The sequence below is a fragment of the Nothoprocta perdicaria genome, unplaced genomic scaffold, assembly GCF_003342845.1.
Source record: "Nothoprocta perdicaria isolate Ctin4 unplaced genomic scaffold, notPer1 scaffold_1, whole genome shotgun sequence".
In the NCBI taxonomy this organism is placed as follows: domain Eukaryota; kingdom Metazoa; phylum Chordata; class Aves; order Tinamiformes; family Tinamidae; genus Nothoprocta; species Nothoprocta perdicaria.
The window spans coordinates 12,331,883-12,355,425 of record NW_020454093.1 but is presented as its reverse complement, the minus strand read 5'-3'; the positions used below and the strand labels follow the sequence as shown (position 1 = coordinate 12,355,425).

General features: G+C 37.5%; 2 protein-coding genes across 4 annotated transcripts; one reads left to right on the top strand and one right to left on the bottom strand.

The window, feature by feature from the left end:
- Nucleotides 1–1,991: 1,991 nt before the first annotated feature.
- CCDC152 (coiled-coil domain containing 152) lies at nucleotides 1,992–16,381 on the top strand. 3 transcript variants are annotated; one of them, XM_026037686.1, is made up of 9 exons: nucleotides 1,992–2,049; nucleotides 3,915–4,021; nucleotides 5,392–5,452; nucleotides 11,490–11,558; nucleotides 12,740–12,804; nucleotides 13,618–13,720; nucleotides 14,373–14,500; nucleotides 15,393–15,479; nucleotides 15,991–16,381. In XM_026037686.1, exons 2-9 carry the CDS (start codon nucleotides 3,959–3,961, stop codon nucleotides 16,111–16,113), a joined length of 699 nt encoding a protein of 232 aa, XP_025893471.1. In that variant the 5' UTR covers nucleotides 1,992–2,049; nucleotides 3,915–3,958; the 3' UTR covers nucleotides 16,114–16,381. The 3 variants fall into 3 exon arrangements, with proteins under 3 accessions (XP_025893471.1, XP_025893464.1, XP_025893480.1); XM_026037679.1 differs by having other exon boundaries at nucleotides 5,347–5,452; XM_026037695.1 differs by lacking the exon at nucleotides 11,490–11,558 and having other exon boundaries at nucleotides 5,347–5,452.
- A 658-nt stretch (nucleotides 16,382–17,039) lies between these two features.
- SELENOP (selenoprotein P) lies at nucleotides 17,040–22,924 on the bottom strand. Its single transcript, XM_026037666.1, is given in 4 exon segments — nucleotides 17,040–17,998; nucleotides 19,636–19,753; nucleotides 20,899–21,111; nucleotides 22,726–22,924. Coding segments are annotated over 4 exon segments (963 nt in total). The 5' UTR covers nucleotides 22,917–22,924; the 3' UTR covers nucleotides 17,040–17,557.
- Between the last annotated feature and the right edge of the window lie 619 nt (nucleotides 22,925–23,543).

Genomic DNA, 23,543 nt, shown 5'->3' with positions numbered 1-23,543 from the left:
TTGGCTGGAGGATCTTTCCTTCCTTGTGCTGGACATGGCCAGATTGCCAGGTCTAGTGGTGCAGTGGTGACCTCCTTTTCCCACTTGCATCTCAACTGTAAATCCCCTAAAAAAAAAAAAAAAAAAAAAAAAAAAAAAGTTACTTTAATTACTTTGGCCATGTTTCTATCCCAGTGGACAACAGGCCTCTGACCTTCTAATCATACAGTTACTTGCAAACAACTGTTGTTGTGACTGCCCAGTAGGCTGTTGCTTCTCCGGACATGTTCAGACAACGTCCTGTGTGCTCTTGGCCTGCAATCTGCATTCAACGCTGTGTCCTCTAGTGCTCTCCTCCTGGAAAGGCTACAGCATATTTTAGCGTTTCTGAGAGCAAGGACTCTTTTTTTTCTAGCGTGCAAATGTAGCTCTAGGAATCTAATACTAGTCTCTTCCTGAAAAATGTACATTCATGAAGCAATGAACAATATTTTCGATGTTCAAGTCCTAACCTAAAACAATTCCTTTTCAGATTATGTCACCAAACAATCTCCTCCTTGGAGATGCTCTAAACTCAGATTGACAAGGCCAGGAAAAGCCCAAATGAGCTCTGAACACTGCCTGGAGAACAGCTTTGAACTGGGTGACCTCCACAGGTCCCCTCTGATCTAAATTATTCTGTGATTCTCTTACTCACCCTGCGCTACTGACCTGGAAAGCTAATGATGGGCATTTAAATGTTAAAATATTTAGCTAGCTGATGGGTAGCTTCCTGCAGTTACATTTAACTGCTGTGAATGCAGAAAAGCTCCCCCTGCCCCAGGATATTTTGTTTCCACGGTACTGCGGGGTTTTAAGCTGCATATGCAGGGACTCCTAGCAAGACTCTCTTATTCCAGGTAAACATGTCTTGGTCATGGGCTCAATGCTTGGAAAAGAAGCAATCTATGTATATTAAAGTGGCAAGAAGCTGGGAGAGGGAAGCTAAATTTGTTTTCACTTGGTTGCCTACGATTTCGCAGAGATTTTATTCAGTGATGCAACACATCCCTCCCAGTCCTCTGTGTCTACTTTTAACAAACTCTGGCAAGATATAAAAGATGTCAGGCCAGGGGAATACTAACTGGATTTGCCACTGAATTTCAGTAACAGAACCATTAATGGAGGAACTTGTTCCTTTTCATATTTAAGCAGAGCCACCAGCTGCCCAGTCTACCCAACGGAGCTGCAGCCTCTCCAGTGACGAGCACAGTGGCAGTATCTAGGCATTTTGCCCCAAAATAGCAACCTCCCTATGGAGGAAATGAGGCCTTGATTTTCCTAAGAAATCCAGGTTTATTATCCTCCAGCCTTGCAGTGGGCTCCCACACTGGCACGGGTAGCTCAGAAACTTTCCTCAAAAGCTCTTTGGGATAATTTCCCTCAGAAAAAGGAGGGATAGACAGGGAGAAGTGTCCCTGCTCGATAACCATAGCTACCAGAAGATATAAATGCTGAGAATCGGAGCAGGAATCAATCCGTCCTGTCACAGAAGCGCTCCCATCCCGAGTCTATTCACTGCTCTTCAAAGGAGCATCCACACGTCACTTTCCTCCCTCTGCTCAAGGTATTGTCAACATGGGAAACCATTTGCTAAAATAAATCACAGTTTGAACATTTCAGTGAAATCAGGACATCCAGGATGCTCCTCTGAGGAGTTGTTTGTTTGTTTGCTTGCTTTTGAGTAAAGGAGCTGATGAGGCACCTGATCTATGCCAGGGCTGCAAGGGGGTGCACGGCCCAGCCCACCAGTGTCCCCAGTTCCCGCAGAGGGTCGCTGTCCCCCATAACGGCGCCGTCCCGGGGCGCCTCACACCCCGCGCGGCACGCGGCTGCGGGCCAGTCCAAAGCGGCGCCTCGCGGGGGGGTGCGGGGACCCCCCGCGGGGCCGCTCTTGGTACGGCCCGCGGCGGCGCTGTTTTCCCGCCTTCGGGCAGCACGGGGTGCCGCTTCCGCCGCCATCTTGTCTCCATTGTGGCTCTGCCAGAGGCGGCGCTGCGGGTGTCCGAGAGGCTCTCGTTGCCCTCTCGGGTATGTCTGCACGTACTGTCCCTGCGGAAAGGAGGGAAGGAGGGAGTTGTATGGCGCGGGGTGGTATTGGTCGGGTTTGCTGCCGTGGCGGCATCGTGATTCCCCTGTAGGGTAAGGGGAGGCGATGGCTTTCACTGGAGTGCAGCCTGGGTGCTCGCGGTGTTCACCTGCAAACTATATTTTTCAATATCAGCATCTTCAGCAATATCTATCTATCAGCAATATCATCAATATCAAGCATCTTGAGAGACTGAGTGGTAAAAGTGAGTATAGGCTTCATGCAAATATTAGTTGCCTATCTTTAGAAGGTTGGAAAAGGGTGAGACTATTTAAAGCTCCCATAGCTGAATGATGAATATGCAATTGAGATATGTCGTTAATAATCTAAGAGAAATTTTTGTTTTATTTTTAATAGGTGTTTCACTCTTAGTATTTGCATATTTTCCAAAATGAAATCATCAACTACAATTAAGAGTACTGAGAGAATCATTCTTGGGGGAGGGGGTATGGAAAAATTCAGTAAAGTTTTTATGGTAGTTGGAAACGCATGTTAGATTTTTTTTTTCCCTTTAGTTAAATGAATATTGTTGAAAACAGGAGTGGAAGTCTTAACAAAAATGTCTTTGGAAGATGTAGCATATAAAATCTAATAAAAACTTTTTTTTGTATATTAGATTTTATATGCTAAAATTTTTTTTTGTATGAGTTTTCTTGCTGGAAAAACATCTTAGTAATACAACATATTATTCTCAGTTTACTTTTTTAGTTCAACAAGAGCGTTATTCCCTGCGGTACTATTAGCTACTGCTGCCAAGTGCAGAGCACATCCTGTCCTGTGAAAGAACAAATGATGCTGGGCAAATACACAAGCAAATTGTGGGCAAACACATGAGCAAAACAGTGTGCAACATGACAACTCCCTCAGCTTCCACCCTCGGTCAGAATTGAGAGGATGAAATATAAATAAGTTCTAATAACAAAGAAGCAATTGTGAAATCCTGGTGAAAAGGCTGATAGGCAAATGGAAAAGATACTGTCCATGATAAAGGCTCAAAAGATCAGGACTTGGCAGTCATACTGATCAGTAACCAATAGCATATTAAGATGTGTAATTGCATTGCAAAATTAATGTCATAAATATATATCTCAAAATCCRTTGTAACAATTATTGCACTGTAATAACAGATTATTGAAATTACTTATCTAAATTGCAGTGAAAGAAACTAATCTACGAAGAAAGGTCAATGTTATATATATTCTTAAAAGTTGTTGGCAAAGAAATAATTTAGCTATTCCGTTAGTCCCTTTGACGTCTAAATACAAGATACAGTTGTGCATTAAATGCAGAGAACTATCTTTATCTACTGCTCTGCTAATTAAATTACATAGATATAAAGATTTGTAAATACTAAATGACAAAAAATGTATCTTCAAAGAGCACATGTAAGGAGTTAAGGCTTGAGTAGCAGGTAAGTATCTCAACATGTACATGGTTAAAGCTATACATTAACGTGGACTCTAGTCCTCATGAAGTCTCATTATCTTCATTAACTTTTTTTCAAGTTACCAAATTTATCAAAAATTMTTCTTCTTATATACACAGAGGAGAATGAATAGTTGTCTGTTGAAACACAAACATTACAAAAAAWTGATAAGTTTGGCTTGAGCTTACTGATGTTTATTAGAGAGGCTGAAGAGATTGATTGAAATGTAGTTTAGTGTGCAAAAATAGTTCTAAATTTGAAAAAGGTGTTCTGTATTCTGCTAATATTTGCACTCTATGGAATGCTTTCAAAGTAGTGTGAATGAGGAAGATAAAAATTACTGGATTTTTTTTTTTTTCCTATGTATACAATGAACATCAGGTGAAGTGTTCCASGAATAAGTGAATCATAGCTGTGAAGAAACTATGAAGAATATCAGTTTGGTCAATCTCAGTAAACTTCTAGACGACTTCTCAGTGATAGAAAAAGTAAGTAAAGAAGATTTAAAAAAAGCCATTGAAATTACTTCTTTTAAATACATGTTTTAATATGCTTTTGAGGTGAAAGTTTCTTCTAAATGGTCTAAGTTTATACTTTGTCTTGTAATGCTTTTTTTTTTTTTTTTTTTTTTTGGAAAGTGTCTGTACTTCCCAGTAGTGCTCAGAATGATTTAAGATAAGTGATTATCCAAATATACTTGCTTTTTATTGTTGATTTGTGAAATAGCAAGTGAAAGTCATACTGTTGTACATTTGGTATTAGTGTGAAGGAGGATCCTGGATCATTTTTCATCRGAATGTCAAGAGATCCCAGATAACTAGCATTTTAAATACAAACCATTGAAATGCCTTCTCTCTGCAGGAAAAAAAAAATGCATTTATTTTGTTTTTCCTAATGAAAGCTTACTCTGTGTGTGCCTCTTCAGCATGGTAAGATTCAGACTAATATGTCCATAAATAGACAAAGATGTTTTATCTTTAGGCACTTTCTATTACCGAATTATTGAAAGAAGCCAGGAGTAGCTCAATTCAGAAGGGGTAGTGCTGAGATACCAGAACTTGTGAATGTGAAATCACATTTATAGACATCTACAATGCGTAAACATGCAAACAGATTCTTTTTTTTTTTTTTTTTGTCCAGAACCAAATGCAGAAACCAAGTATGCATGGAGCTCCATTTATTTTTATCTGTCAGTTCTTTAAGGATGGATCCAAATCAGTACAGTATTTTTTGTTTGATTAGACCCATTTTTGCTAGCCCTCTAGTGATTGATCCTGATCAGTGAATTACCACCAGAGATAATACAGAAGGGCATGTGAAATAAATTTTGTGATTCTCATGGAAGAAGTTAATGCCCCATGCACATTACACAGTGCTCAGTGAGGGAGTTAATCTCTCATGCAACCCAACACAAAGAAAGTTGCTGAGGTTTGAGCTATACTATGAATTTTAGAATGCAGAGGAAGCAATTAAATTAAGGTTATTAAGCAGTTTTGCAGAGATATCTTCTACTTTATGCCCTTCTTTTAGTATATTTAGTATATTTAATTTTGCAAGGGGAAGACCGGAATTATGCTTGTCAAAAATTCCTGGAATTTGTAGGTAGTGATGTAAGTTGATATTGTACATTGTGGATGGTAAATGTTATGTATAGCTTTCAGTCTAACGTTGTTCTTTGTAATTCCCAGATTGTCAAGTAAAATAGACTTAGAATGGTAGTATTGTGTAAATGTTTCTATCAATTGAAAACTGAAGATTTTAAACTTGTATTTAAAAAAAACTCAGTATAACTTTAGTCTCATCAATTTTCTAGAAAATATCAGAAATTACTGAAGCAAATAACCTACTTATTCTTCAGCTGGAAAAATCTAGTATGTTGGTAAAATTAAGCCTTTCTAAAGAAGAGTCAGCAAAAGAAGGTAAATATTTTGAAAACCATTTTTTGTTGTTTTTGTATTTAGGAAGTTCTGGAAAATTCTTTATCTTTGGTAATATGAAATACAAAAATAAAATAGCAAGGATCTAAATCACTTTGAAATCGAATTCTGCTTAATTTTTGATAGTGCAGTGGGATGCATTTACATAAAACATAAATCCACAAATAAATTCTGAGAGCAAGATTAAAATATTTATTTTCCAGTCAAAAAAGAAAAGGATCAGCTAATTTTCAGACACCTAATGATGTTRCATTTCCCAAAAGAACACTCTTCTCATCTGTACAGATATCTTAAGCATTGAGTGAACGTTCACAGGTTAYGATGAGAATTGTTTTAGGCAAGCTTGTATTTTAGCTTAAGAGGCAAGCCTTTAACTTGTTAACATTCACAGGCAACTTGAATGTCTGTATAGAATAATAGAGTCAACATTTGGTAACTATAAGGTTGCTCGTGACATCATCACATCCCAAGATGAGCTGGTTGTTAATATGACAAAATCTGATGTTTTCAAATGGTTGCCAAAAATGTTTTCCCCACTGAAAAATAAAAGGGAGGCAGGTACATTCTTGGATGCTTTTTTTTTTGCTGTCTTATGAAAGCGTGGAAATTCAAAAATGTCGTGGTTCCAAAACATCAAAGTGTGCCTGTAATTGAGTGTCAGGCTGCTGGGATTGGCGCTCTGAGATGGCGTTAAAAAAAGAAAGTTCTCTCTAGCAGATGGTGTCATTTTGTTTGCATAAGGTCAATTTGATAGCCCAGTTTGGGGTTGGGAATGCATGTTTGTCCCTRTACCATGCTGACAGGTATATTGCAGTTCTAGTATTTCTCTTTCAGTGTTGGTCAGTGAAACAATCTAACCTAAATTAATTCCATGCCATTGTCCTGGACTTTGGATATTGGTAAAATACCAAATCTTGTRTTCTGCCTGAGCAATCTTCAGCTTCTTGATGACCGAAAATATTTAGTCTATCTAAAATAATCAGACTTTATATCTGTGTAAGATTTAATCTGCAGTGATGCTAAGAGATCAGATAAAATCTTGATCATAGTAAGAAGTCAAGCAGGCTGTCACATTGTTTAATCTGAGTGTTATTTCCAGCTCAGTTATAAAGCATTAGCAATCACACGTAATTCCTTCAAGCTTCAGCTCAGTTACACTGATACTGATTATTGTCCTAAGTTTGTTCCATATGATGTATTTCTCTTGCTGTTAGCTTTAATAGGAACAGAGTTTTGTTCCTATTTCTTTTACTTTGCATAATGGATATCACTTGATGCTAAGAAGTTATGGATGATGCTGATAGTTTATCTAAAATGTTAAGAGTAAACTGTTTAATAGCAGTTAAGTAATGAAATATTAAGTAATGTAAGTAAATGTAAGTTATGTAATGTAGTAAGTTAAGTAATGAAATTGCATTTAATAATTGGGGAACTTCAAGCCTTTATTTTGTAATAAAGAAGTTGTCCTATAAATTAGGAATTCAAGTGAAAATATGAATGTAAACATGCAGGGTTTTTTTTTAATATTTCTGTTCAGGATATATCTTTTCAGATGGCTTTAAAAAGTATGGGAATAGTAGCTGGCACTATATATATAAACACACATATATAGCATGTATGTATAGATATAACTATATATAGTTTTATGGATTCGTATTCCTGAGTAGTTCATAAGGCCACTGAAAGTGTATCTTCTTAAAAAATCTCAATCTCAGACAAGTAAAACTGCTAAAGTTAAGAAAAAAGTTTCACAAAGGAGTAAAGTTGCCAATGACTTTCACTTACATCTTTGCTGAGACGTAAATTACTTAATGTACTCAGAAAAGAACTGGATAGGTTACTGAAAAAGGGAGTACAAGTTTGCTGGCGTTACTAATGTATTCAGTTGTACTAAGAATGTCATGATGCAGAATGACAGTGATGAAAAGGGAAGCTGAATTTCAGCTGAAAGCGTATAGGAGACATTGTATATGAACAGCAGCAGTTTCTAAATGGCAACTTCTACCTAGGAAAGAGATCTTTGTGTCATTGTGAGTAATTCTCAAAAAATAACAGTGGTAAAAAGGAAAACAAATATTATGTCTCTGTAGGAATATGTGGGCTCTTTTTCTATGTAATACTTTTCCTTTCCTGCATTTCAGAAAGGACATACCAGAGCCAGGACAGACACGTAAATGTGTCTTTCCACCCAATGGAGGCAGCCCCAGGAATGGTGATGAGGGTTAGCCTTACTGACCAAATCTGTAGTGACAGGGGAAGGTGGGCTAGGATCATAATGAGGTGTAGAAAGAGTAACAGGGTCAGACATGGTCCAGTGATCATCCAGCACACAAACAGTGATGAGGCAGGTCTGAAATGAAGCCAGGAAGTCAGTCCATAGGTCGTAGTCAGAACCTGGATCAACAGGGTATGTGTCTAGGCACAAGACGTGGCTTCAACACAGCTGCAGCAGAGCTCAGACTGGGCCAAGGGTGAGAAGCTTAGCTTAAAAGCAGTTAAGGGGGGCCCTAGCCATTGCCCAGTCATCTTCCGGCGTTGTTCAAAYCACTTACTTGCATGTCCCCAGCAGCACTCTTTGTAAGCTGGCCTTGGGCCCAGGCAGCTAAATCYTCAGGAAGGGGGTGCACGAGGAAGCACTTGGTACCCTGTCATGTAACAATTATGGATCATCCGAGGGAAGGACTTGGACTGACTGATATTTCAGTCTGAAAAGACGCAGCAGTTGGGATATTACTGTAAAATCCTGAATGGTGTAAAGTGACTAAGAATGATTATTCACTGTTCATTGAAATAAAATATATATAKAKAKAKAGAGAGAGAGAGAGAGAGMGCAAATTTGCTGATGGTTAACCTTCTATAAAGGAAATAAAAGGAGATTTTTTTTCCAAATATCATAAAATGAGCTTCTTGAATTGAATCAATTGCCACAGGAGTTTGTGGATATCAAAAGTACAAGTGGGTCCAAAATGATGAGACACGTAAATGGAATAAAACTTACTGGAAGCCGAAGGGAAGTTTAAAGGGTAATAATTGTTCAGAGTGTTTTTTTGTTCGTTTGTTTTTTTTCTTCCTGAAGTATCTGCCTGTGGATATAATGAAATGGAGTAGTGAACTGAATGGAAATCTGGACTGACCCATGAGAAWCATTTGTTTCTCAGTCAGATATGAAAGTTATTCAGAAGCAGCATCATATTTTTTCTTCTATAATGCAAACAAGAAGAGGACTTTTTGTATAAAATAAATTTTGAAGAGGAAAAAGAAAAACTGGACAAAAAAGAAATTACTTCTGTCATAAAACAAATGAGGGGAAAAGGACGTAGAGCAGTCAAAGTGAAAGAGAGAAGGCAGGAAGTCAGACCAGCTGGGAGGATTGCAGAAAGCAGTGTGGAAGCAGAGTGGACTGAAAACAGATGGAGGTCAGATGGCAGATTTGGGCTTTGTAAATGGAAAGTAGTGCCTCAGTTTGATGAGATAAGAGCAAAATGATTTAAGGAGATAGTTATGTTGATATCATAATTGAGGAGAATGACCTCTGGAGCTGTTTTGAAGCACATGATGGGGGAAAAAATGTCAAGGCAGAGGGCCAAATAGAAATACCAGAGCAATCAGCATGAAATAGGAACCAGAGTTTAAGCAGCAGGGTTTAGTTAGGAGATGTCAGTCATATTTAAAGTCATAATAGTTGTACAAATTATTAAGATTGTGTATAGCAAGAAGCAGAACTGTGGGCAAGGAAGGATTTTGGTCCAAGAAGTAAGAGCGAACCCAGAGCTGTTAATAGCAGTACTTAGAACAGCATGGAGTATCCAGCAAGTGATTTTGAAAGCCACCTAGTGAGAAGGAAGTAGTAGGTAAATGAGAGATACTAAGGAAATAGAAATAGAGAGTATTTAGATAGATTGGGTGAGATTCTTCACACCTTCATCAAATTCACCTACGTCTGACCTTCATAAGATAGTTTTGTTAAATCTACTGCATTGTTGTAATATACTATATCTGCAGAATCAAAACACTAGTGCCAAGTAATTTGATTCCTGCTTTGTGTTGTGTGTTTTTTGTTTTGTTTTGTTTTTTTAAATTCAAGGCCCTCTRGGTTAGAAGCACTTTTATTCCTTGATGGGAATTAGAACTTCAGGACCATAAATGTATGAATCAAATACAGTATTGATGCTTCCGTTCTTTTTCTGGTGACGTTATCCTTAGGGACTCTTGTTTTAGAGTGTAAGTCTTAATAGCACACCAAAAGGTTGATATAATTTGCCCTGTTAAAAAAGCTAATAGCTTGAAGTGTAAATGTAGATAGAAGAAATGGCAAGAAGTTATAAAYGTTAAACGTGGAAAAAAGATCAATTAGCCTGTTCAGTCCTTCTGCATATAGGGAATATTCCTTACAGGGGAGGAAGCACRAAGAATTCCTACGGATGCTAATGCAACATGATCTAGCAGAGCTGCAGCAATTTGGTGGAATTTTTCTTAATGCAGATGATCAAAACTCCCTGGGGGTTCCCAGTAAATTGTACAGTTACACAACTGCAATAACGTAAGGAATTTTGTCAAGATAACTCCTTTAAAGAAAATTAAAAAAAAAAAAAAAGATATTCTTGGGACTGTTTTATCTCGTGGCTTGCACTTAAAATCATTGTGGTTCAGAGCAAGACTAGCTACCATTTCCATGTTTGCCCAGATGCGTTTTTTTTCAATTTCTGCATAAATATCAAGCGTTTGAATTGATATCTGTGTGTAATGGAAGGATAGAACATTTGTAAGAGCTCGTCAGCACAAATCCTGTAAATGGAAGAGTTGCATTTTAAGAAAGCAGTCTTGGTTTAGCTGCTAACTATAAATGGGAATGTGAAAACTTCTTCTGGCCCAAATAAACCTACAGGAGGAGAAATCTGTAAGGCACCCACATGCCTTCACATCTTCAGAAGGCACTGTTGAATGCATTGTGGTTGTTAGTAAAGGTGAAAATAAGGAAGAATCCTCCTTTGGTGGCTTAATAGGATAAGCCATTAAGTTCTTTAAATTACATGGAGAGCTGCTACTGCTGCCTGTAATGAAGATTAACAGATTTTCAGTTGATTATATCTCCATGAAACTGTCTACAGTGCAAATTTCTATACGAGGTATCTGTCTCAGACTGAGTGCATGTAGTTAACACTTCTAACACAAACATTAGGGTTTTTTTTTCCCAAAGCAGAGTAGAAAAAAAAATCATGAAAAAATATTTTAATGGGACATCTTAAACAACTTTTCTGTGTAGCTCTTGCTTCTCTCTACTTTAGAGCAGAGACATAATATGTTTAGACGTTTTCTTTGGGTAAAGGCTGTCTTTTCTGTTTTTTTTTTTTTTTTTTTTTTTTTTTTTTTTTTTTTCCATGGAAAACCTTTCCTATTTCCCCAGATTTTCAGTCCCCAGAATTCTCTCTTTTGTAAGTTAAGATTTACCTCTGTGTAATTAGCTTTCTCCGAATACTGGGCGTGCTAACTTGGAGCCTCAGCTTTGGAGCGCAGCTACAGAGCAGAAGCTGAGGGCAGGTTGTGTTTCTGTGTTGCCAGTGCTCCCTCTGCTGCTTCTTTGCAAGCATGRAACAGGGAATGTAGCAGGCTGATACTGCTGGGGCATGGGAAGCAGGCTTGATGGGAGAACAAATTAAAGATTTTTAAAAAACGATTGGAAAATGTCATTTTGGGACTGGTGTCTTAAGTAATCTTCTTGGCTGTCAAATTTGTTATGTAGAGATTGCTAGTCATAACTGTGTGGTGATTCTTGAGAAAAGATTTTCAGTTATTGCTACAATTGGCAAAGTAGGTTTTTTTGCTATACAAAATATTGARTATTCTTGGTTCCCAAGAAAATGGGTATTTAACTTTCTATTACAAAAAGTTATTCTCTTACATTTTTATTACAGTTTTTTTTAAAGTATGTTTATTATTTGTTTCTGATAGTTGTAATCAATTCTAAAATGAGAATAGTGAAGAAATTATTCAAAACTACTGGATTTGTCATTTATTTCAGAATGTAGTGCTCTGCAGAATGTGATAAATGGTCTAACACAAACAGTTGAAAACCAATGTAATGTGAAAGGTAAGAGCAAAAATCTTACCTGCTTAGTACTGTAATATAAAAGGAGCAGGCATTTAAAAGTTTAACTTATATTTAATGCTTTTCAGAGAGGAAAACTCAGCAGCAGCCCATCAGAAAGRAAACAAATCATATTTAAAATCAATCCTATGCATTTTTAGTAGTCTGTGTGCTTAGTAAATGTCTGTTGCAATTGTTATTTGAATCCGCTAGGAAAAAAAGCAGAAGTTTTAGCTCAGTGAGATTTTTAATCAATAGTTGGGTTTCAATTTTAGTTCAGTGTTGCACAGGAAATCTTATGAAAAGTGAGAGAGCAGTATTTGTTCTTTGGGCTGTGGTCTAGTAAAGTGCTTACACACAGTTTTTACATATTTAAGTGTTTTATTAAATCAAGAGTTCAAATCCTCTACTGGTGTTCTAAAATTTACTTATTAGCCACAAATACTTGAGAAAGCTTCATGACTATTACAATAAATATATATAAATATTTTATATATAATATGTAGAATATAAAAACATGTATTACATTTTTGTACATAACATGAAGCAAAATATCTTTGTATCACAGTCCAGTTATATCATATACACAATTTTAAACCCATTATGTGTTCAAGGCACATTAGCATAAATGTTAAGAAACCTGTAAAACTGGGAATTGTGGGAATGTGTGGCTGTTTTTAATAATTATAATGATTTTTAATAGTAAAAACATTGTGTACTCTTTTTAATTTCTGTCTTTACAGCACTGCTTTCCACTTAATAGCATATTTATCAATAATGGTATATTTACTGTAACTATAATTAGGCTTCATAGGCATGCATTTACTGAGTTCATTTTTGGGGAAATGGCTACTTAGAAAGGGTTATCTTCTATTTGCAAGTGCCATAGATGTCATAATCTCTTAATTTCTGAGACAGAGAACTGTGCATCTAAGTTCTGTTGACTGGATCAATTATGAGAAGACTAAAAACCAATCCAAGTAKTAATATTAGGCAAAAATGATTAAACTGTACATTTTCTGTTTTAAAAAGTAGTCACAAAAGTTACATAGCTGTGAAAATGAGGATTATCATATCTTCAAAATATTAACAGTTTCTGAAAGTTTAGAAGAGTCAAATGGAAGGGKTTTTTTTACTAATTACTTTTTAATGTCTCATACTATTTATGTTTTATTATTACATAGATGAAAATGAGAGACTGAAAGATAACATTCAAATTTTGGAAGAGAAATTAACTGCTCGTGAACAGGTTTGTCACGAATGGTCATTCTTTGGGCAGAAGAATAAGGTCTTTTACCCTGTTTTACAGTTTATGTATTCTTAAACTCTTCACTACTGATCACGTTATTGTTGCACTTTTCCTGGAACTCATCATATGTACAAAGAGAACAGTTGCTGTCAAACCAGTATCAATAGAGAACGTGCTAAGAAAAGACRAAGAGATGAGTTCTCCTAAATGCTGAGATCTGTCACTCCATCTAAGTTACAATTATTTGTAGTCGTATTAGCTTTAAATTCAGCTTCCTAGGCTAGAACCTAATCATTTGTCCAAAAAGGCAAATGTATTTTACATGTTCAAGATGCCAGAGAAACAAGAACCACCCTGAGTTTTGGCTGTGGTTTCCTTGGGAGTGAATGCTGCAAAGAAGTTGCCTGTTGAAGCGTCTCTTAACATTGCTGTGGTCAGTGACTTGCCTACAGCAAGAGGACTTGGAGACACCTGAGCACTGGCAACTACAGCCATTAATTAATTACTACTGTACTTCTATTAGAGCAAAAGTTAGAATAGCTATGCTCAAAATTCTTTCCTTTGGATAGCATTTTAACAATACTAAGAGCTGCAACAGTTTGTATCTGCTGCTTTTTCTTTTTTTGTCTGTGGGCTTCAGTCAGGTTGTGAAAGTAGTAACTGGACATCCCAAATTTGCTAGGGCCAGGAAGAAACAAGTACTGAATTATAGAGAGATTGTGCATTTTGATCATAGTGTTGTGGTTTACAGAAGACTTTCTAAATAAGCAGAGGAACCTGAAGATTTTTTTATGAAGTATTTTATATTCACAGGAATATAAACTTCAGATTGAGAAGCTTTTGATGGAAATTAAAAACAAAGAGGAAGACCACAAAGTACAAATAACAAGACTGAATTGTGATATGAAAAAACAAAGTAAGTTCTCCAAAGACTTAATAGCTGTGAAGCTGAGTAAACAGTGCTGAAACCTATTCTAGGATAAATACAACAGAGTTGTTCAGAAACATACATTTCCTGTGTAAAATACAAATGTAGTACTGGTAAAACAAAGACACGTGAAAGCTCTAAGTGGGTAGAGTGTTTAACTGAATTTAATCTTAGCTCAAGAGCAGACAGTTACAGTTAGGTAATAGCATGGAGATACAGGATGATCAGAAATTTCCAAACAAGTGGAACAAACACTGAGAACATGGGCCTAAGAAAAATCTGAAGGAATTAAATTTTGAGGTAAGTGCTGGCTGAGACTGTGAAATAGATTGTTACAGGCATACAGCTTTGCTCAAAAGAACAAGACTTCATGCATTTTTGTAAACATGCACTTTTGTAAATACAGCTTTCAAGAGGAGAAGTTTTTTGGTTATCCACTAAATTAAGAAAATGGTAAGTTGTGATGCCTCTGTCACTTATTACTTTTAAAACATGTTTTTTGTTTGACTGAAATTGTTTTCCTGTGAAGTACTCAAAGGCTGAGAAAGTCTCAGTCTTTGGTAAATGCTRTTGTTATTTTCTATCTAATCTTATTTATAATTTAATATGTTAAACATATGTTTCTTATTACTGGTTTTAGTTGAACTAATGGAAGTGGAGTATAAAGAAAAAATAGAGAAAAAAGAACTGGAAATACTGAAGTTAAACAGACAGCTGAAAACTCAAGATGAAGAGAAGCAGAATGAAATAATTAAACTGCAGATAGAGGTGTGTGTTATGAAGCTGAGTTAAAGATAACTGGACACCAGTAGACCTAATTAGAAGTTTGTGTAGTGAAGAATGTTGCAAATGGTACTTAATAATTTAAACCTGTGAAAATTTAAAAGTTTATCTGTACAGATAAAATTGCCATGTACTCTCTTTGGCAACTATATCTGAATGACTTGTGTGCAGAAATAAGTTTTACCTGCTATATAAGGACACTGAAGTTTGCTGTATTCTTAAGCTAAATTATATTGAAAGTTTTGGAAAGCTTGTCAGTGTTTTTGAGCTATAATGAAATGAAAAAAAAAAAAATTCTACATTTTCATTTTGTTAATACTTGGAAGATACACTTAAAAACTTCAGGAGTGTACATAGACTTCCAGGCCTGCTGAGCTTTGACAGTCACAGGATTCAGTGTGTATTTCATGCTTAGGTTTTAAGGCCACTCTCCTAGTAAATGGAAAATTAAGGAAATGTTTTCACATTAAAAAAGAAATAAGTTGTGAAACTACCTGGGCTGAGTTGCCCTCAACATGAAAGAAGGATAATGCTTTCTTTCTGCAAACGTGGGATGGGTTCTTTCCGCATTGATTAGCAGAATTTTTTGTTCATTTAACACTTCAGAAATGCCTGTAATAAGTTGTCATTGTAATATTTTATATCATGAAATAATTTCAAGCATTGCTTTTTTTAAAAAAAATATAACATCTAATTCCTTTTTTTTTAAATAAAATTTCTTGCTTTCATCGTCATAGGATTAAATAGTACGTAAGCTTGCTACTACTACTTCTAGGTACAAAAAYATGGATGAAATGTGAAAAGTATGCTTCGATTATTTAACATACTGTTTTTCCTATTGGTTTATTAATGATTTATGTTTTCCTTATTCTTTCAGTTYAATGCTAAATTAGCAAGAGTTCAGAATAAAACAGCAAAATCGTTTCCAGATGCGTCTGTCCTGCCACAAAGTATCTATCGAAGGGTATGTGATTGAACAGCCTACAGCCTGTGGCTATTGCTATAGTCTSTCTCAAACACCCTGTTTTTTTACTATGTTTTATTTGCTCCGCAACAGAAGTTAGGAGGGGGAAAAATGTGTTCCATAGCTGACAGGGTCAGTATCATTCCCTTTTCCAACACTTCCCTCCCAGCTCTGGACAACTAACTTAATGCCTTTCTGCACTGCTCTTCATATAGSTAGTGTTCAGCCTAATAACTTTGACACCAGCAGCAACCAAAGCCCGCTCTCGTACAGAATTGCTAACTTGGGGGCTTAAGATACAGCTAATATCAGTGACGGATCTAARTTGTGCCCTGTTGTTTCGGTAGGCTGAGAGTTGCTTTGGGTCCTTACAGAGAGAGGATTCTGGGGAAGTTCTCTTTGCAATACYGTGAAAATACCTTGAGTTATTTCTCGTTAGCAACAGTGTATTGTATCAGTACGTAATTCTACAGGACATTTACTAAAGAAGCATTTACTCGCATCTTTACAGAAACTGCAGCATCTCCAGGAGGAAAAAAACAAGGAAATTGAAATTCTGCGTAACACCATAAGGGACTTGGAGCAACGTCTTAATAAAGGGCAGGACCTGCACTTCAAACGGAAGCGGTTTTGAGAATACCTCCTGCTGAAATACCTATTTCTGGTTCTCACTGTGCACAAAGTGTCTCAGACTGTGCACTTCAAAAGTGAAAGCAAAGTACAAAGAAATATTGAGAAAAATGTTTATTGAAAAACTCTCATATCAAGTATTCCGTAAACATGCATTCTGTTCAGTATTACTTTCTCACTAGTCAGTATTCACCATAAGAAGCTTCAGGTTTTGTAGGAGTGAGTTTCCCTATTAAACCATCATTAATTATGGTGTTTGCTCTCAAAGTGGTTTTCTTTCTGTCTTTCTTTGTTTCTTTCTCTCTTTCTTACATATCAAAAACACTTTCAAACAATTTTATTTTCACTTCAACTTGGTTAATAAAAGTTAAAGACTGCTAAGTTACAAACAGAAGTTACACAATTGAAATTTATGAATTGATACAGATTATCAAATTCAGCAATGTTACAAACAAACATCACATCAAAATTGAGTTTGGTCCCTACTCCATTTTTTTTTTTTGGTACAAATACTGGTTTTTATCAAGAGCTGTTAGCACTGCCTCATGTTAAGCACAATCCTGTTCGTTTAGTGAGATTTTTATAAGCTACAGCTGGTGTATTATTGGACCCTGATATAAAGATACATAGTAATAGAAGGTAAACTTATAAATCTGTTATTTAAAAATAATGCAATTATTGCTTAAATTTAAGATAACTGTTTTGGAATGTTGTTCAGTAAAAGGCTTTTATTGTGCACAATTTGAATCCAGAGGTTATAGAAAAAAACATTTTTGAATATATTCCCTGTTCTTTCTTTTAATAAAGTATGATTAAAATATCTTTTTTGGTTCTCTTCTGTTCTAGTTTGCTAGCATCACACAGAAGCCCCTAGGTCATAGTTTCTGCTTCTGTCTTCACAAACGCAAACAGAATGTTAGAAGAAAAACAAGAAAGACAAATTAGTCAAGAATGCAGACACCTTTCATCTACAACTGAAAAACAAACTATGGGTCAGTTAAATTGCTTTAAAATACTTTTTTATCGATGGTACTTGACAGGTTTGGTGTAGTTCTAAGAGCACTGCTGTAAAATTCCAGTTTTCAATATTGACATTTCTAACTCCACATTCCTGTCACCTGTCTTTAATTTTTTTCTAAGTGTGGGACAGTAAAAATTGAATCTGTTAATGTTTCCCTTGTTCCAATTGCATGAATGTAGGCAACGTTTTGTCGTGTTTAGTTCGTTTCTCAGGCTCAGCTCCCTGCCTTCTCCTGTCACTGTCAGGTGTCGCTATTTTCAGTGGCTGCTGATGACTGTCAGGCAGCCGAGAGCAGACGTCACTGTCAGGACTCAGTGATGTCCTCTGCTCGCAGCTGCCCGTGTCACCTGCAAGAATTTGGAAGTGCCCCRCGACACTGTCAAGTGACAGAATTCCCTAACTCTTCAAACAAAAGGTGTCTGCAATGTCAGCATCAACTACTAGAAGTCACATCTGATGCCTTCCCCCAGTTTCAAGTTAGCTGATTTTTACAGCTGCTTTTTGCCTTTTGTCATAGCTGTTTATATTGCGCCAGAAATTCCGCACCTTCTCCCTGAGGAAGAGCTTCCCCCTGCTCCTGGCTGCCCCCGTGGTGGTGCCTGTGGTGGCCAGCGCCTCCGCGCTGCCTGTCGCTGTGAGGAGGAGGACGAGGACGGCGCCTTGGGCCCTCGCCGGGACCCTGCTGGTTGGTCTCGGCTCGGGGGCTGCCCTCGCGGTGGTGGTGGTGGTGGTGGTGGTGGGGCCGGTGCCGGTGCCCGTGCGGGCGGTGGTGGTGAGAGTGTTGGCCAGCTGGGTTTGGTTCAATCTCCGCTAGCTTTTCATCTGCCTTTTTAGTGATGTTTTCACATATTTCGCTAATATCGGGTTCCTAGGAAATAAACAGTTCAAATAAGACAGTGTACCTAATCAAATTACAAAATATTAACCTTGATAGTTTTTCARTACCTGAAATCTAAGCAGTGGATTATTTTAAATTGTAATTATTTTTGAAAGATGGATGTTGTAATATAAAAAGTAAACAACAGCTTGTATTTCCTTACAGAAAACAATCATCATTTAGCTTTTTGGCTTCAACAGAATCAAGAAAGTACAAGGACAAGCACAAAAAAAAAAAAGGTCTATCTTTTGGTGATCTTTTAAATCCATTTGAATCCACTTGATGTTGGTAGCGGGAAAGCAGCAAAAGTTGGTGCCAAGCAGGGAATCTGCACACCTTGTGAAGTGTCTTGCAGGAAAAAGAAAAACTAAGGAATATCTGCCTGCAAGACACCTCTGTGGGGCTCAGTCTTTTGAACACCTCAGGTTATTGGGCCTAACTGCCTTTTGGTTTCTAGTTGTGCTCCTGAGGCAGTTTGTCAGGGGAGCACCTGTGGAAACAAGGCCATACTGATGAGACATGGGGTTTTGGGGACTTTTCAGCAAAGRTAGGTAACATATTTTTCTTTACATAGTAAATATCTTTTCAGAAACATGAACACCAATTTTGACAAGGAAATTCTTTTAATAAGCTGCTTAATGTCATAGGTTCTTAATTCAAGAGAAGCGGAGAAATTGAGCGGTAAAGAAAAAAAAAAAAAGGAGAAAGTGGTTGTGATCAGTCAGGCTAGATGATTTCAGCTATGAGTACCTGTATAAGCACTACACACTGAAGGGGAAATAGGCACACGGGCACTGTGCAATTCCTTCTAAACATCCCTGAATTCCTCTGAATCATCCCTTTCAAGTTTGTCTCAGAAAGAAGTGTTTCCTTCTGCGGGAGCTACCTCCCAGAGGAAAGGTATCGCTCCCAAAAGGAATCTTGTGTTACAGCATCAGGGGTAACTKCATGGTGCTCTGAATGTAAATTCCTTGGGAATTCAGATTCAAGTAATTGCTAATAAAGTGCTTCCTTTTGCTAGGATCCCCACACTGGACCGCCCGTGGCCTACACTCAGCTGGAAAACTATATGATAGAAAYTGAAACCACGATGCTTCTGGCTGAACCTTCACATTAAGGTACGTACRTTTTTGATAACCTTTAAAGTAGTCCTAATCTTCAGTTATATTTAAAACAAAGCTGCTTCATATATATAATGGACACAATACTTGTAATCTTGTATTACCACTTGTTTTTTTATSAAGTATTGTATATTGTCTTTTAAATATAAAATAATAGAGTAGCTCAGACCAGCTCGGATTTTACTATCGAGTTTGCTGCAAGTATACTAGTTGTTTAAGTACCTATCTTGCCTGCCAAGACTGGAATACTGAATGCCACCAAGTCTATGAAACTCCAGGAATTGAACAGCATCCATGATCAGACTTAAATTACTGAAAATGATTCACATTTCTATCAAGGGAAGGAATAATCAGTTGCTTCTAAATTAGATGTGCTTCATTTTGAAAAATATTTTAAAATTCTATAGGAAACAGGCGTGAAATATTTAGATTCCAAGAAGTCATGTATTTGGGGATTAAAAGTCCACTTTCCCTTCCTCATATGTACAGAATTAAATAAGAAAATACCGTATAGGAGCAATTTCCACACTTGTTTTCACAGTATGCAATCTTTATAGATTCTTCTACATATTGAAAAGACAGGAAGGAGTAGGGCAGACCCAAGTGATACACAAGACGGCCGCATCTAAGGACGAAAAGAATTTTGTAGTTACATATAAATAAACATGTATACATGATTAAATCTCTCTTCGTAATATGTTCTTATTTTATTTACCCCAGGCCTCCCATACTGTTACAGTCCTACAGAGACTGTTTCTGGACTGTTTCTAGGACTGCCAGGAGTAAAAGGCACTATCTTCATTACACACTTTTGCCTGCTCAGCTCTGGCAGTTAATAGGGTGAAGTGTGATTTCCTGCTGACACATTCCCTTGGCAGACGCCCCCCATTTAGCAGCACTGAGAYTACCAAAGGAACACCCTGCACACAGCTAACTTGCTGAGGAGGACTGCTCTTGGCATAGTGATCTATATCACAGTGTGGTTGCACTCATGCAAGGGATGTTTTAATGCAGTATAACGTGTTTCTCGGTGGGAAACATGCACGTAGTGTGTGATGGTGCATGTTTGCCCTGCGACAGCTGTCCAGGGTTGGGGTGAGTAACTGGAACAAACGTGGCAGTTGCACAGCGGGCACCACACTGAGTGCCCTGCTTGCAATGCGGACAACAAGGGTCTCCAGCCAGAGCTCTCTGCACAGGTGCACTCGAGGAGCAGCAATGGGCACAAACTTCATTGCTAGCAGGGACATATTGGGTCCCTTCACAGGCTACATACAGCTTTGTTGTGTTCCTCTCTCAGGTGACAACAAATTTCCACCCAGATCTGCAGGCATTTTTGCTGCAGAAGTAGCCATTCCCTCTGAGGATCATTCGAGTGTTCGTTGCAGCCCACAGGCCTAATTTATCTCATTTGTGCAATTTTCTTCATAGTAGAAGAAAAAAAAATTCAAATTCTTCATTAAACTTAATTATGCTTCAGTATGACTTGAGAATGTTCTTCACAGAAACGTAGTGACAGTGTAGGGATCACACTGTGTGCTCTCAGTTTCAATATATAGTAACTATACTTTTGTAAACAAAAGCTGACTTGTGGTTTGTAGCTTCTTTCTTTCTGTAAAAGTGGAAATTCTCTACATAGTGCAACTCAGAAGCTGATTATATTGTCTGTGCTGTGCAGTAACTAACTTATTTGCAAATCAATGAATTATGATAAATTACAAAGCATTATTTTAAGTACGTACAAATATTTTCCCCTTTTTATACACAAACCTGTCATAAATGAGAAAATCATCTTTGTTTCCATTTAAGGTAGTCCAGACATCAGCTTGCTGCTCGTCCTGCTGGTAGACAGTAATATAGTCTGAAACACTTTCTTTCAGGAGGTGAAATTTCCTTTGTGACTGAGTTCCCTGGTGGTTGACAACTATATACGAGACATTGACCAGTCCTTCATTCTCTAACTTCACTCGCAGGTCCTCCAATCTAACAAAGAATGTAAAGAAAAATGATGATTAATCAGCAGGGAATCATAAGAATATTTTCTTTTGCAAGATAAAATGTTATTTTTGAATGCATGCATGCTTTTGAATACGTGCATGCAACTAATAAGTTCCATCCAGCTTTCATTAAGGTGAATGTAGTTTCCTCAGAGTTTTAATGGATGCAAGTTTAAAACTAGTAAAACAAATTCTTGCCATTTGCCATCACTATCAACTACGTTTCCACCAAACCAGATCATACAACAGCAGGCAGTGTAGTGACATGTCATGTTTCTTGTCCTTTTAGTACTAAATATAGTACTAAATATATTGATGGTACTAAATCAAGCAGACATGTTTGCATACTATTTTTTGTTGGAGTTTTTCTCTCCCGTTATTTCTTCAGCTTATCTGATGTCTTCACTTAAGTGCTCAGTTAGGAGCTGTGTGACTGGCAGAATATGCACAGAGCGAATGCAGCAGGACAGTGGATAAACAAGAGACCAAACCTGCAGGTCTGAAAATTCTCCCCCTCAACATGGCCATTTTCCATACTAACCAGAAAAGGGATGTCATGACCACTGGAATGAAAGGATGGCTATGGAATTGACGCATGAGCTGGATGGCTTTTATCAATGTGCTACATCTAGTCGTACAGTATGTACATTACATAGTCTTTCTCTTTGTAGTACAGAAAGCTGCTTTCTCGCAGTGCTTTTCACTCATTTAATTTGTATCAAAATCATTCTCTTTCACTGAATGGCTCTGGAAAACTCTTGGGTTTTTTTCAGTTTCAGAGAAACAAAAACTTTTTTAAGGTATTGAGTCTGAAAGGTTCTTTGAAGCCTATCCAAAATACATGGAATCAGATCCAACTACCCTGAAAACCAACCACAAAACCCACTTTTGACTTGGATGGAGCCTGAGATTTATCACCYTTTTATTTTTTTTTCTTTTTCCCTCCGAAATCCATTTCTGGAGAAACTTTCGAGAACTATAAGGACTATGACGTTATGAATTTATGCGTCTTACGGCTGGGAGTTACTAAGATCTATTTTCTGCAAGGCCATGGCTTAACGTATCTTCTGGAGTTTTCTTTTTTCAACAGGATTAGGAAAGTACATTAAAAATGCACAGCTTTCTCCCCTACATCTTATATAAAGATTATGTGATTCAATATATGTGGTTATATGGAACATTAGTAAAATGTTTGCGTCCCTAAGGCGTTTCTCTCCATGTCGGAGAACTGGGATGTTTCCTGGCTTCAGCACCTTTGCTATGTTGTCACCTGAAGTACATAGCTCTTGAGAAACTGTTTCTGGTGGACTTCCATGTGCTATGTTTTTTATTAATATCCAGTTGTTTTTTATGCAGTGACTCCAACCTGGAAAAGATAACTTGTCACAAGTACCAAGCCAACAGCAGAAGAACCTGCACCACTGGCACAAAATGCTCCTGCTGGGAATCAACGTGGGCCAGGCCACACATCCAAGCAGGTACTGCTGGCATTTGAGGAGTTCGTTGTGTGTGTCTGCAGTACATGGGTTATCCTCAGATTGGTCCTTTAGAAAGGACCAATCGTGTGTTAACAAAAAGTGGGAGAGGGATTTGCACTCACCTGGAGGCCTGCAGCAGGCACAGGTATCAGCTGGCCTGCAGCAGAGCCACCACCGTGACGGAGCCCCGGGCGTTGAGCATGGGGCTCTCCTCCCCAATCTGCCATTCCGGGGGCTCCTGGCAGTTCTGGATCTCTGCCCCTCCTCCGGGGAGGAGGCAGAGGCTCAGGAGGAGCCCCAGCCCTGCCCACATGGCTGGGCTTTATCTGGAAAGAGAAAACAAACAAAATGAGGTCCGAGCTAAAAGAAAGCCCAGACTCTGAAATTCTCATAACAAAACACAGCAGGATAGTKGATCCATGCAGTTTAATTATACAGAAGGATGTGTTTGAACAATACATTTGCTGCTTGGGCGTATTTCTTAGGTTTTGCCATGGAATTTCCCTATAATAAATAATTCTAGATTTTTGTATATGTTAACAGCCAAAGCATGTTTTTTTTTTTTTTTTAATGGAAATGAAAATAAATCTTGGTGTTTCTTGCTTTCTGCAGTATTTCAGATTTTAACATTTCAGTGATATTAAAGTGATCTCATTTCTTCTGCTTTGAAGGCAGTGGTGCTGCTGAGCCAGTTTATACCAGTAATAAGCTAGACCAGTCCRGATTCTAATCTGACTCCTGTGCAGCACAATTCCAATGATTTTAAAGTGGCTACACCACCAGGATGGTTGGTACATAGAAAATATTATATAAACTGGCAAGAAAAAAAAAAGGAAAAAAGAAACTAAAAGATTTTTAGAATTTGGTAGCATTCAGAAAAATCTCTTAAGACTGCAAACACTAGACACAATTCTGCAAAAACAGGAAATGAAAACTCACT